Below are 14,694 nucleotides of genomic sequence, written 5' to 3' on the forward strand. Positions count from 1 at the left end.
ACACACACACACACACACACACACACACACACACACACACACACACACACACACACACACACGGTCCCCATGAAGACTGTGAGTGCTATACAGTAATTCTCAATTCTTTTTAATTTCAAGCAACCTCAGTTTGATGATATGCAGGCTAAAGAAGACAATTTCATCCCCAAGTATCACAGAGTAATTTAGCTGGCCACCTTGAGGGAGACGGAATCCCTGAATAATTTCCTCGTCTACTCAGAGATGAGATGTAATTATAACTATATCAATCTTGAATATTGAACGTTCATAAATATTCCTGCAAATGCCATGATATGCCTTTAATACAGTGTAAAGGAACTAGCATAAACTCTGGGTACATTATTTGTTGGTCTCCCTCTCTCTAGATTGTTTCTGGAGTTCATTAATGTTGTGCTGTTGAGAGATGCTCCAATGTTAGGACTCGTTTACACCGAGTTAACTTATACCACATGTTGTTCAGTTGAAAAGCAATTTACATCGTTAGTAGAGGTTAGACAAACACTGATGAGGACTGTTAACATTGTTGTGAGAATGGTAGACAATATATACTGTATAATGTTCATATTATTTATTGATTTTGTAATACCTCTGTAGGCCCCTCCTGCACCCCCGAGGAACCCCTGTAGTGCTCCATACTTGGCTGCTTTGGCTGTAAAAGGTGATGGCAGAGAGACAAGACCGTTTAGATCAGTGTGCTTCCCAAAAGTTGTGAGGCAAATCCATACCAGGTGACTTCTGTGATTACCGCACATTATTACTGCAATATATGATATATCGTTGCTGTTGGGCAGAAACATCTTCATATCTCCACATTCAACATAGGTTTTTTGGCAAATTAATGCCCTACTTGATCATCACACTACAGCGTCACACAAAAGCATCAAAAGTAGTAGATCCACAAACTTGAGATGCGGCACGAAGAGACACGTTTTGAGCTTGTCGAGCCATTTTTTGGACATACGAAGTTTCCACCCGACAGAGAAGAAATAGTTTTTATGTACTTCATTTGTTTAGTTTATTAGTGTTTAGTGTTCATCTGAACACATGCATCTGTTGAATAAGATATAAGTAGCCTACTGTATACCAATTGGTCACACAAAGGCCAGAGGTGCAAAGAAAATCCCATGGAAGGATTACTTTTTGAGGGGTGCTATTCCCTCCGATGTCTGGCTTTTGAAATTACGCCATATGGCAGCCAAGTCTATGGACTTGGACGAGCATAGATCGGCATTAAGTGACAGATAAGAATAGTCTTGACATGTACAGTAGTAATGCAAAATGTATATAAATATATAAATGTAGCACTTTTAAGTTTAACAACCATAGAGTGGCAGCCAAGTCTATTGAATTTTTATGTTTTTTTAGTACACTAAACATGATGTCATGTGGCAGCCAAGTCTTTTGTTTGTTTACAAAAGTTAAACAAAAACATTGATGTCATGTGGCAGCCACAGTGGGCGCCCCTCAGTCACTTCACATGTGTGATTTTTCTTTTTTAGGGTGGATTGAGAACTTTCTCTCACTGCAACACCATTATGGTGCATGCTTTCAGAAAACAGATAGACGTTGAAAAGAAAGCAATTTGACTATATAATAGGGAAGGCTTGGTCTGATAAGCATCGAACGTCCTACTTTTCATTCACATGCTAAATCTGAGATTAAGCCTGTGAGGTTAGGTATCTAGAAATGTGTCACTCTTTCCTTAAAATAATCTCTTTCGGCAAGTAATCTGCTATGATGAGGAAAATCTGCAGCCTGTCCCCCGCCTCAATCTAATCTCATCCAAATAATCTGAAATGTTTCCATTGTCTGCCAGAGAGTAACAGGATTAAAGGGTTTAAATGATAAATCTTGGCCTGGGCCATCATCAGAATACTGTCCAAATGCGGTACAAAATATTTAGGAGTGTTGAAAAGAGATTCTGTTACCTTGCTGAGGAGTGAGAGGGGCTGGTACGTACCCAGTACCACCTAGAGAGAACACACACATTGAGCACAATCAATGACAATCTGTTACAACAGTTAAGACATTTTGTAAAGGGGCCTTGTTTTCCTTGCCGTTATCGCGGTGGATCAGATCAAGTAAGCCTTAGTTGATCCGTTGGGGTCCACGTTCAAGCCAGCCAGGCCTGAATGTGATCGGACACCGGTGGAATGATTGTTTTTCAGTCTGAGTTTTCACATCACTCTGCGATTGACCAAAAAGCCCCTCAACATCAGCCGAGACGATCGAAAAGACATCATCGCCCACCCCTGAACTGCCAATAATGCATGAGTGTGAGCACTTGGATGTGAAGTTGTTTCATTTTAAAAGTGAAAAGACATGAATTGACTGAAAATACATTTATATTTCCGATTTGTATGTGTTCACCAGACCAAATTAATCCATATTATGATAAGAATTCAAGACTTTTCAGTTTTAATCTGAAGTGAATAGCAGTGTGGTCACTAGTTAGCAGTTTGTTGTGTTGCGATGGAAAGTTAAGTTATGTTGTGCACGCATACTAAATCTAAAGTGACATAAGGGTGAGCATATAGGGGTCAAAGAGCATAAGAGAGTGACCAGCATAGGGGTCAAAGAGCGTAAGAGGGGGGCAGAGTCTGAACATAGAGTACACAGCATAATCCTGAGTGCTATTTTAACTTTGAGTGTAAACATTTAACCATGAGGACAGGTTCACAGATTCACACTATCCGCCTTTAAGATATATGTATATTGCCTTTAAAACCTTGTCCTAAAGATGGCCGCATAATACCCGAGGTGGTCAGTTCTGGCAGAGCTGAGAGGTTTCAAAAGTTGAATAGTAGTAGTTGAGACTGCAGGTCGCATTTACTATGAAATCGTGCATTTCCCATCAGTCAGTCAGTTGGTTGGTCACCCCAGGCATGACTATAATATATAGTATCAATATGATCAATAATAAGCCCATATATGGGAATGCCCATATATGGAGATCCCTGATGTCATCAATATTGGCCAGCAACTCTACATCTGACCTCAAACCCTTAGATCTCCAAGGGGGAGAAAATGCAGCCACTCCATATCCGTCTCTGGCAGCTTGGATCTGTACATTTTAGGCAAGAAATATGCATCACACACCACATATTAGTTATAGTCTGTTTCAATCAGTCGCATTTAACACACCTATAGGCAGCTCCTACAGTACTGTTTTAATTTAACACACCTATAGGCAGCTCTTACAGTACTGCTTTCATTTAACACACCTATAGGCAGCTCCTACAGTACTGCTTTCATTTAACACACCTATAGGCAGCTCCTACAGTACTGCTTTCATTTAACACACCTATAGGCAGCTCCTACAGTACTGCTTTCATTTAACACACCTATAGGCAGCTCCTACAGTACTGCTTTCATTTAACACACCCTAGGCAGCTCCTACAGTACTGCTTTCATTTAACACACCTATAGGCAGCTCCTACAGTACTGCTTTCATTTAACACACCCTAGGCAGCTCCTACAGTACTGCTTTCATTTAACACACCCTAGGCAGCTCCTACAGTACTGCTTTCATTTAACACACCTATAGGCAGCTCCTACAGTACTGCTTTCATTTAACACACCCTAGGCAGCTCCTACAGTACTGCTTTCATTTAACACACCTATAGGCAGCTCCTACAGTACTGCTTTCATTTAACACACCTATAGGCAGCTCCTACAGTACTGCTTTCATTTAACACACCTATAGGCAGCTCCTACAGTACTGCTTTCATTTAACACACCCTAGGCAGCTCCTACAGTACTGCTTTCATTTAACACACCCTAGGCAGCTCCTACAGTACTGCTTTCATTTAACACACCTATAGGCAGCTCCTACAGGACTGTTTTCATAATGCATTTAACACACCCTAGGCAGCTCCTACAGTACTGTTTTCATTTAACACACCCTAGGCAGCTCCTACAGTACTGTTTTCATAATGCATTTAACACACCTATAGGCAGCTCTTACAGTACTGTTTTCATTTAACACATCCATAGGCAGCTCCTACAGTACTGTTTTCATTTAACACACCCTAGGCAGCTCCTACTACAGTAATGCTTTCATTTAACACACCCTAGGCAGCTCCTACAGTACTGTTGTCATTGAACACATCCATAGGCAGCTCCTACAGTACTGTTTTCATAATGGGTGGATAGTGTGAACATAGGTACATTTTTACACTCTCACTGACAGGGTCTAAATGACACTCAGGACTTTGCCACCAAAGGCATGGCAAATGGCCAATGCAAACATAATCCCCATCCATCCATGACTGGAAGTGAAGGGAAAGATGGCCTTTCCATGCAGATATCTTTAGTATTTCCCCTCTCGCCGTCTCTTTGATGTTATTAGCACTGAACAGGAAGTGACGGATCTTTCTGTCAGTCAGTCTGTCCTCATCTATGTTACCTGTATGTCGGCAGCTGGGCATAAATCCACCTCCTGATCCAGAAACAGGGACGAATAGTTACACAACCGTATAGTACGGAGGCATAGAAGTATAGCAACAAAAATCTATATGTCACCAATTTCGATGTGACTTGAGCAATGGCACCATCAAGAGGGCAAAATAGAGGAGAGGGGGTCTCTTTTGTATGGACTCTTGTTGACAATTTGGTTGTATGTGCTAAAAGTGTGATTTTGAGATCTCACTCGCAGTTCAATGACAGTGGATAGAATAGCTACTTACAGTATCTCAATTACAGAGCACAGAATCTATAGATGAAGATGATGGACAATATTTAGTAGTTTAAATATACAACGTTACAATTAGATTCTTGTAACGTTAGATTTCTAAATAGCCATAACTACAACCATTGTGAGCTTGTAAGTTTGTGTGTAACTTGTGTAGTATTGTGTGTAACTTGTGTAGTTTTGTGTGCAGCTTGTGGTTTTCTCATATTGCATCTGAAGGTCCTGGCAGGCCAAAGCCAGCCTGTAGTTGTTCTGTTGTTCTGTTCTGTTGTTCTGTTCTAATGAAAGCACAACTGTCAACACCAGGTAAGGCGCTGCAGGTTTTTCTTTCCTCTCAAGTTGCATGGGTTTAACACTAACTACATTAAAACATCCTCTCCTGAAAACCTCCCAGGTGTTGTACATTTTATAGGATAGGCTAACTTACAGATCAGATGGTCAGTGAGTTTTGACCTGTTCGAGGCGCTGCTGATAATGTGGTTAAACTTTTACGTTTTGAGACAAATGGGGAGGAGGAGGAATCACAGCCAGGTAATTCATAATAATAATAATAACTGTGCCAAAACGCAGTTTTGTATGTACATTGAGTCACTGGAACAACCTCACTGTAGTCCGACCCCAAACCCTAACCATAACCCCACGTTTTTGTGGTTAGACCCCCCCATCCCCCCCTCCCCTAGGGTGGTGGGGGGGACGGATTCTTCTATATCCCCCCCTAGCGTTCGGTCAGTCTTGCGCCACTGGCCATACCTGTCCTCATTGCGCACATAAGGCCTCCTGCATGAATACATTTAGAAGCAGAGCCTACAGCTGTCCAGCAGTACAAATATTATTAAATTAGAGGCAAAGTGATGTCGGCAAGGTAAATGTAGGCCTATATGAAACACTACTGTCCCATTGTGCAAGTGAATTAAATGGAATAACATTCGATTGTGGGTTAATAAATATAGGCCTATACACGGAGGTTAAATGGGAGGCTATTGTGCAGTCAAAGTAACCAATACAAGCTAGTTAATTCAGCATTCTTTTATTGATGTGTCAGGCCGGTATGGTAGGCCTCAGGCCTACCAATATAGGTCTCAGGCCTACCATACCAGGCCTCAGGCCTACCATTACGTGGCACATCTATGCACGGAATATCTATGTTCACAGTCAAAGGGGGTGTTGTTGAGAAGAACCACACGCCCACTCACTATGCGTATTTCATTTGGGAAACCCAGCCATTGACATTATTCTGCGTTCACCATCGAAGGTTATTATTCTGTTTACTGTACCTTATCTGGTACAGATCATTCACAAGTCATCCGCTCATCAGACACGAGCGCATATGAGCGCAGGCACACAAACTCACTCATGCACAAACCGCGAGCACACACACACGCACACACACGCACGCACACGCACGCACACGCACGCGCGCACGCGCGCACACGCACACGCACACGCACACGCACACACACACACACACACACACACACACACACACACACACACACACACACACACAATTACCTGGGTAAGCCTGCTGTGGATAGCCACCTCCATAACCTGGAACCAAGCCACCTGCACCTGTAAGAAGACACATTAACAACATCATTAATTACCAACATTAGTAAAGTAAAAGTGCTCATTGTGCAGAATGTCCAGTTTCACAATGTTCAAAATATATAGAATATAAATAATCTTTTGAAAATAACCGATCACAATTGCTCATGGCTCAGTATAGTAAAACCTGGCACAAATATTGCTTATAGGGTCTGGCTATTGGGTATAGGCTACCTTTTCCCCTTTTAATTTGCATACAATTTCTATAATGTGTGGGCTACATTCTTTACCCAGATTATGGTCGAGGGGTCAAGGTTGTAGGGTGAAGTGGGGGATAGCATGGGGGGTGGGATTAGGTAGTGGCATTATGGGGGTGAATATCTCTGAGCAATACGGCCATGGCTATGAGATAAAGCTCATCCTTCACAGACAGGCAGAGAGGAAGAGAAAGATGGATCATGTGACCATTACATTGTTCACGGGTCCTTGCCATGGCAAGATTTGGAAACTCTTGCAGACATACATACATACCTTGTTGTGGATATCCACCAGCACCACCGGCTCCCAGATTACCATAACCTATGGATATGAGAGGGTAACACATCACAAACCATGATCGTACACAAACACAGCAGATCCTGTTTTACAACCCAGAGCTCCATTCCTAAGTTCTAAGTGTTTTTTGATCTTTACCTTGATTGTGACATTGACCTTTGGCCTTTTTTGCACCCAAAGTTGGTTAACCTTTCAGTGTTCCTATACTGTTCATTCCCACCAGGTTTCATAACCATGTGCCCATCTGTCCTTGTGTTATGCTGTTCACAGATACATGGACAAATGCACAGACAGGAGGGATTACAATATGATCTAAAGCCTGTTGCGGTATGGGGGTGAATATCTCTGAGCAATACGGCTGAGATAAATCTCATCCTTCACAGACAGGCAGAGAGGAAGATGGAACATGTGACTATATTTATTTTTATTTATCTTGCCATTTAGCAGTAGGGCCGTGCAGCAGCAGTAGGGCCAGAGGCTATGGCAATTTGGGGTCGTAGTCACGTAGTTTGGGCACCCGTGCCGTGCAGTATTGTACATACCTTGCTGTGGATATCCACCAGCACCACCGGCTCCCAGATGACCATAACCTATGGACATGAGAGGGTAAGACATCACAGACCTCTATGAATGTACTGTATACCTTTACCGTACATGTAGCTGAAAATAAACAAAGAGGATCATACACAGTGGATCCTCTTTTTTACACCTCTGGTGACGCTAGACTCGAGCACCCCCATTGTGTCATTTTGATTGACATTGACCTGTGGGCCCTTTTCGCACCCAAAGTTGGTGAACTTTTCAGTGTTCTTGTACTGATCATTCCCACCCAGTTGGATAAAAATATATATCAATAAATATATCTGTTATTGAGTTATGGCTGTTCAGATACACACAGACAAATACACAGGAGTGATTACAAATTTACAATACTATCTAAACTTTAAAGAACAAAATAAATAATTAAGGCTGCACGATATTAGAAAAGCATGCGACATTCGATAACCTTGTTGAATACCTCGATAACGATATGACTCGTGAAAAGTAAGAAAATAAATGTCAGCATATAGTTTTAATGTCTTTTTGCCTCAGATTAAGTTTAGCAAACTATATTAATTCAATATGTAAAACAAATATCTAGCCTAACAAAAGGCCATATGACCTTTGATTTATAGCATAATGCATATAGTCTCAATGCAATAATAATAGATAACAGTAAGACGCCTGAGGGCAAGGTCGCGTGCACGCATCTGCCTGGGTGAAAGCAGACTGCTGGGCGAACGCTGGCGCTTTGGAATGGAGGGTCAGATCAACATATATGCCTGGGTGAAAGCAGACTGCTGGGCGAACGCTGGTGCTTTGGTAGCCCCTCTCGGGACCCTACGTAAAGCTTTTCTGAAATTTTGATGAGTTTTACGTAGGGTCCCTGCTCACTACTATATTTTCGTATGGAAATCACAGTACACGGATGTAGAAATTCTCTCTAAAATAGGATCTGCGCCAAGTGACGGCATTATTTTACTTGAGTTATTCTGAATTCGGGAACTTTACGTACCTATACATCTCGCTGCGAATATCTCCTGTGGCGCGGAAGCCGTTAAGTATTTTTAATCCATGTTTGACCGATTTGGTCGCTTTATTTCTTCTTGTTTGTTTACCGTTTATTGTACCGCCTCCCGGTGTGCGGTTGGCTTGTGAGGCTACGTCCCTGCCTCTGATCTGCTGTGTCATAGCTATAGCGCCACTAGCTAGCCAGATAGGCGGTACAATGAGGTGTCAATAAACAAGGAAGGAAGAGAAGAATCCAAGCTTCCAAATCGGGCAAACATATATTAAAAATACTTAACGGCTTCCGCACCACAGGAGATATTCGCAGCGGCATGTATGGGTACTTATACTTTACATATTCAGAAAGCCTCACACTGAATAATATCGTCATAGAGCGCGGGGAGCCGCGAAACATGTTGTTTATGTTTTAAAATGGCTGTGTACCAGGTGGCATGGTAGTAGTGCAACAGGACCCAATGCACTGGGTCGAACAAATGTCAGAAACTTCAGTAGCATTTGGGTTCTGCTTGGAGGGCTAGTGCTTTGGCATGGAGGGTCAGATCAACATATACGCCTGGGTGACAGCAGACTGCTGGGCGAACGCTGGTGCTTTGGCATGGAGGGTCAGATCAACATATACGCCTGGGTGACAGCAGACTGCTGGGCGAGCACTGGTGCTTTGGCATGGGGGGGGTCAGATCAACATATGGAATAAATTCTGTACTGTCAGTCACTACAAATCAGATGATTGGTCCTGTACAGTACCTGCAGGTTTGGGTGGTTTAGCTCCTGCTCCTGTTCCTACGCCAGCCCCGCCTCCTCCCAGTCCGTAACCAGCACCCGGATACCTCACTCCTCCTAACGGAAACACCAAAATGAAGCTTTATTTAATATATCCATCACAGACTGATCTGTTCTTTTCCTTAAGCGACAGCATCTGACTACAGAGTAAAATCAAGTGGAATCAAGAGTCAATAGAAGGTATGCACATGCATAAAGTCAAGCGAGTTTAACATTGTTTAAAGCAGATAGGACTTTGGATGTATGGGCTGTCAAGGCCAGAAGGTTGTTTTTTGCCACAAGATTCAAATGAAGAGTTTAGCGACCTGAAGATGACCATCATCTTCAGTTTTCTGTGGTATAATATGTTTCATTTCTAAAGCACCAAATATCTTATTTGATCATGCAGACATGCAAAATAGTATTGCCTCTCGCTGGACAGCGAGGCTCATTGAAGTATTAGCTGTGACTAGTCACTTTCATTTCTCCCCGAAAGCCCTTGAATAGGGAACCAAACCAGACAGTGATGAGAACTAAACAATGATTACTGTGTTTATAGTAATCTTTAATTTCATACCACACACCATATCCACTCCTGAAACTTTCACCAGCAAAATACCATGATAACAGTCTTTTGTCTCGGCGATACAAATCAAAACTTTTTAATATCATATTTCGTGGGCACGATATATTGTGACACCCCTAATAAATCAGGCTCAATAAAGAAACCCATCAGCTGCACTGATGGGTTTCAAAGATGGAGAAACTAAGAGTACATTAAATACATCTGCTGGGACGTTAAATAGGAAGAAATCAGCACAAAAAGCCAGGTTGTGGTTTATGTTTTCTGCCGTTACAGCAGGAATGAATTAATGGAGCATTTCATCAGTATAAATAATGTTTGGCCTGGGTTTTCTATCTCCTAGCATCTCCACCCTGACACCCACCACAGAAGCCACACAGGAAATACAGTTGGATGGTATTTCCTGTAACGGTCGCTTTGTGCACTAGCAAGGCAAAAATACAAAACTATTCAAGCCAAGCAAGCTCGGCGTGAATGGGTGCTTGAGTGCCGTCATCCTGTTCCTCTCTCATACATACCCTGTCCATAATATTGTTGACCATAATATGCAGGATTGTATCCCCCTGAATCATGATGACAGAGAAAAGCAGCTTTATTTGCTATTATTTTATAGGTGGCACATGTTCACGTGACCCGGGTGGTTTACCAGGCTATCAAGGAATGGCAACAGCAAAAGTTAGTAACTAATAAGATCTGAATACAACTCATTCTCAATAGTTAAACTAAACATTGTGAAATAATTACATTTCCTAAATTTAGGCTGAAATGATATAATGTGGTGTGATGCAGTGTTAATTCTGTCAACTAAAACAATGTAAAACTAAATAAAGACTATAAGCTATGATGACACAAACTATGACTAAATACATTGCCAATTTCGTCATAAAATAAAAACTATACCAAAATGTTATGGAGGGACTAGTGGAGGATAGAGCCAGTATAACCTCTACGAAAAAATAAGTAATTTCATGCTTGGTTGTACACTGGTGTCGTGCTCCAAAAATAGCAAATATACAAGCTCTTAACATGTCACAGCGCAACACATTGTGAGCTTTTAGATCTGCTATTTTGGCACTAAGCTAAGTATAAATCAGGCATTACCATTTACGCAATCACAGCCCACCAAGAGACATTTTAGTTGACTAAAATCTTATATCTAGTCAACTAATACTAGACTAAAACTAAAGCATTTCAGATGACAAAAATAGGACTAAAACAAAATGGAGTTTTATTCAAAATCTGCTGTCAAAATTAACACAGGTGTGATGTCATTGTTGTAAATGTAGGTACAGTACGTTTGAGGATTGTGTAGGAATCCATACCTGCACCAGGTCCAGCTGCCAGCGGGATACCAGCCCCTCCGGCTCCACCTGCCACTGCAAGACCACCACACAACAAAATGAGAGCATATCAAGACTGGGGGGTCCTTGAAGTTGAAATTCAAAGGTTGAGAACCACTCGACCACTGTTATTATAGTATACCTGGGGGCTTCAAAGGTTTAGCTGCAGGTAGGCTTCCAGCACCTCCAAACCCGGTACCGGCCCCAGCACCATAGGGAAGTCCAACCCCGGTACCGGCCCCGGCACCATAGGGAAGTCCAACCCCAGTACCGGCCCCAGCACCATAGGGAAGTCCAACCCCTGTACCGGCCCCAGCACCATAGGGAAGTCCAACCCCAGTACCGGCCCCAGCACCATAGGGAAGTCCAACCCCGGTACCGGCCCCGGCACCATAGGGAAGTCCAACCCCGGTACCGGCCCCAGCACCATAGGGAAGTCCAACCCCAGTACCGGCCCCAGCACCATAGGGAAGTCCAACCCCAGTACCGGCCCCAGCACCATAGGGAAGTCCAACCCCGGTCCCGTAGGGAAGTCCAGCACCTCCGTATGGAACACCAGCGCCATATGGGACTCCAGCACCACCACCATAGGGGGCTGAAACACAGGAAAAGAAAGATGCAATTAGCTGAATGCTGATACACTCACATTTATCTGCCTTTCTTGCCTTCTCCGTGACCCAGAAATAGTGTATGTAAAAATATATATATAGCCTAATAAGAATTTACTGGCTATTTTCGATATTGACAAAAAGTATAGTATCGTTATAGATTATATAAAATGCAACTATAACTTTAACTTATAGCTTGAAGAACTGTTCAAGTAGTTCAGTGGACAGGCCATCTTGGAAGGATTTTAGTTATTTCTGTCAATGTCACATTATCCAGCTTGCAAAAACAAACAAACAAACAAAACAGCACTTCATAGAGACACACTTTAACATCTTGTACAACTACTTTTGTGACTTGGGATTTCAGCTCTTACTTTCAATAGTGAGCCTGTGATGGTGCATTTTCTTTTTTTTAAATTATTAACCCACTTCGATTCCTGCATATTTTCGTTATATTGCGTTAAAATGATTGACCAATTAAAAAAAAATGGCATTGGACTCTGTATGCCTTCTGTGCAATGGGCTGTAACCTGAAAAATTATGTATTTATATAGAATGTTCCCAACATAATGTTCTGTACTTTTAACCGACAGCAGGTTTTACACCAGATGCTGCTAAAGTGCACAATGTCCTCTGGGCTGACGTGATTTACACTTTGTGTCCTTGTGTCCGTTGTGCCGCTGTACAGCATTATTTATGTTTCTGCAACATGCATGCGTTACTGTGATGGTACATGGGATTAAACTGAAGGTCAAAAGTCAATGTCATGAGGAACAGTAATAGAGAGCAGAATCATATCAAGATGAGCTATTCGGCCGACACCGTCCAGGAACTGTCTGTTGGACCCATTGGGGGGAACCCCTTTTGGTGTTTTACCCCTTCGGGCCGGGAACCCATTTTGGGGTTCTGTACAGTATGTACAGTATTCAAATAAATAAAAATTATGCTGCTATATACATTTTTGAAGTTTTTCAGAAAACTTAGGTCAGTATTTAGAAGGCGTTATTAGGCCTCAGGCCTAAATGGAAAATAGGTTAACATTATGTACAGACTATAGGCCTGAAGCCTGTCACAGTCAAATAATGGATTGATTGATCTGTTTGGTCTTAGTCAATCTAGACTTAGGTGATTAGTCATGTTTTTGTGTTGGTTTGAAATGAAATGCTGAATGCTGAATGAAATATATGTTAAATGATGAGCACATATCTTGTAAACTGTAGCTACAGTAATTCTACCAGTCCATAGGTCAGTAGCCAGGAGTAATCATGTCGGAGCCTCATGTCAGAGCCAAGTCAGGACATGTCAGGGCCATGTCAGAGTCCTATTAGAGCCCTGTATCTGGGCCGTATCAGGGAGGTGACCTTTGTTAAAGAAAAGCAGTGATTAAAACATCTTTACTCATGTGCAGTAACTAGAATATCTCACAGCTGTGAAATGTCTCTATACCTCAGACCAGCTACTGTCCACAAAGTTTTCTTTTATTATCTCACAGCTGTGAGATGTCTCTACCTCAGACCAGCTACTGTCCACAAAGTTTTCTTTTATTATCTCACAGCTGTGAGATGTCTCTACCTCAGACCAGCTACTGTCCACAAAGTTTTCTTTTATTATCTCACAGCTGTGAGATGTCTCTACCTCAGACCAGCTACTGTCCACAAAGTGTTCTTTTATTATATCACAGCTGTGAGATGTCTCTACCTCAGACCAGCTACTGTCCACAAAGTGTTCTTTTATTATCTCACAGCTGTGAGATGTCTCTACCTCAGACCAGCTACTGTCCACAAAGTGTTCTTTTATTATCTCACAGCTGTGAGATGTCTCTACCTCAGACCAGCTACTGTCCACAAAGTGTTCTTTTATTATCTCACAGCTGTGAGATGTCTCTATCTCAGACCAGCTACTGTCCACAAAGTGTTCTTTTATTATCTCACAGCTGTGAGATGTCTCTACCTCAGACCAGCTACTGTCCACAAAGTGTTCTTTTATTATCTCACAGCTGTGAGATGTCTCTACCTCAGACCAGATACTGTCCACAAAGTGTTCTTTTATTATATCACAGCTGTGAGATGTCTCTACCTCAGACCAGCTACTGTCCACAAAGTGTTCTTTTATTATCTCACAGCTGTGAGATGTCTCTACCTCAGACCAGATACTGTCCACAAAGTTTTCTTTTATTATCTCACAGCTGTGAGATGTCTCTACCTCAGACCAGCTACTGTCCACAAAGTGTTCTTTTATTATCTCACAGCTGTGAGATGTCTCTATCTCAGACCAGCTACTGTCCACAAAGTGTTCTTTTATTATCTCACAGCTGTGAGATGTCTCTATCTCAGACCAGCTACTGTCCACAAAGTGTTCTTTTATTTTAACTCTGACCGCTGACCTTTAACCCACGATAAAGAAAGACGATTTGCCTAAAATAGGGAGCCTAGGAACCAATTTACTGCCATGGATGACTTTGACACCATTTCTTTTTTAATTCAGTGAGTTCGCTGTCCAGACCACTGTCTAGCAGCATCTCTGTTGCTAGGCGATGGCTAAACAGTCCCTCAGTGAAAAAGTTCACCTCACTATAAACTGAAATTTAAAAACCTTTTTGGCCCAGGCCGTAGCGTAACGGTCTGGGCACCGGACTGGTAATCCAGTCGCGGTGTGCCGCGGGTTCGACTCCCGGACCCGACACGGCCTTTACCGCATGTCATCCCCCCATCTCTCTCCCGTTTCCTGTCAGCCTACTTTCTATCCCTTAAAAAAATCAATAAAAAGGCGTAGGCCTAAGCCGCAAAAAAAATATCTAAAAAGAAAAAAAAAAAAAAAAAAAAAAACCTTTTTATCTCTGATTATTTTCCCAGATTAAGTTTTTGATCAAAACGGCGATGTTCACGGCTCATATTACTAAAGTGTTGCTGGTCGTGGTTACAAAATGTAGGTTTCGGGTGACTTATACAAATATAGCGGCTAACATATCTTGACTTAAAGTAGATCATTTTATTTCCGGTTCTAGGCCAATGAGTTGGTGGT

The 14,694-nt window shown here is 42.2% G+C and overlaps 1 protein-coding gene across 25 annotated transcripts in view; it reads right to left on the reverse strand.

Moving 5' to 3' along the window:
* The window catches only part of elna (elastin a), a 121,266-nt gene that overhangs the window by 2,679 nt on the left and 103,893 nt on the right, over window positions 1–14,694 (reverse strand). For 22 of the 25 annotated variants that reach the window (XM_083774024.1, XM_083774026.1, XM_083774043.1 and 19 more), the window contains 9 exons: window positions 11,208–11,660; window positions 11,048–11,101; window positions 10,244–10,288; window positions 9,128–9,220; window positions 7,357–7,404; window positions 6,791–6,838; window positions 6,227–6,283; window positions 1,950–1,991; window positions 608–670 (listed from right to left, as the gene is read on the reverse strand). In XM_083774024.1, the coding sequence (XP_083630150.1) occupies window positions 608–670; window positions 1,950–1,991; window positions 6,227–6,283; window positions 6,791–6,838; window positions 7,357–7,404; window positions 9,128–9,220; window positions 10,244–10,288; window positions 11,048–11,101; window positions 11,208–11,660 (903 nt within the window). The remainder of the gene's footprint in view (window positions 1–607; window positions 671–1,949; window positions 1,992–6,226; window positions 6,284–6,790; window positions 6,839–7,356; window positions 7,405–9,127; window positions 9,221–10,243; window positions 10,289–11,047; window positions 11,102–11,207; window positions 11,661–14,694) is intronic. The other 3 variants (XM_083774039.1, XM_083774040.1, XM_083774042.1) reach the window with 3 other exon arrangements.

This window comes from Protomyctophum parallelum (assembly GCF_964188405.1).
Source record: "Protomyctophum parallelum genome assembly, chromosome: 9".
Classification (NCBI taxonomy): Eukaryota; Metazoa; Chordata; class Actinopteri; order Myctophiformes; family Myctophidae; genus Protomyctophum; species Protomyctophum parallelum.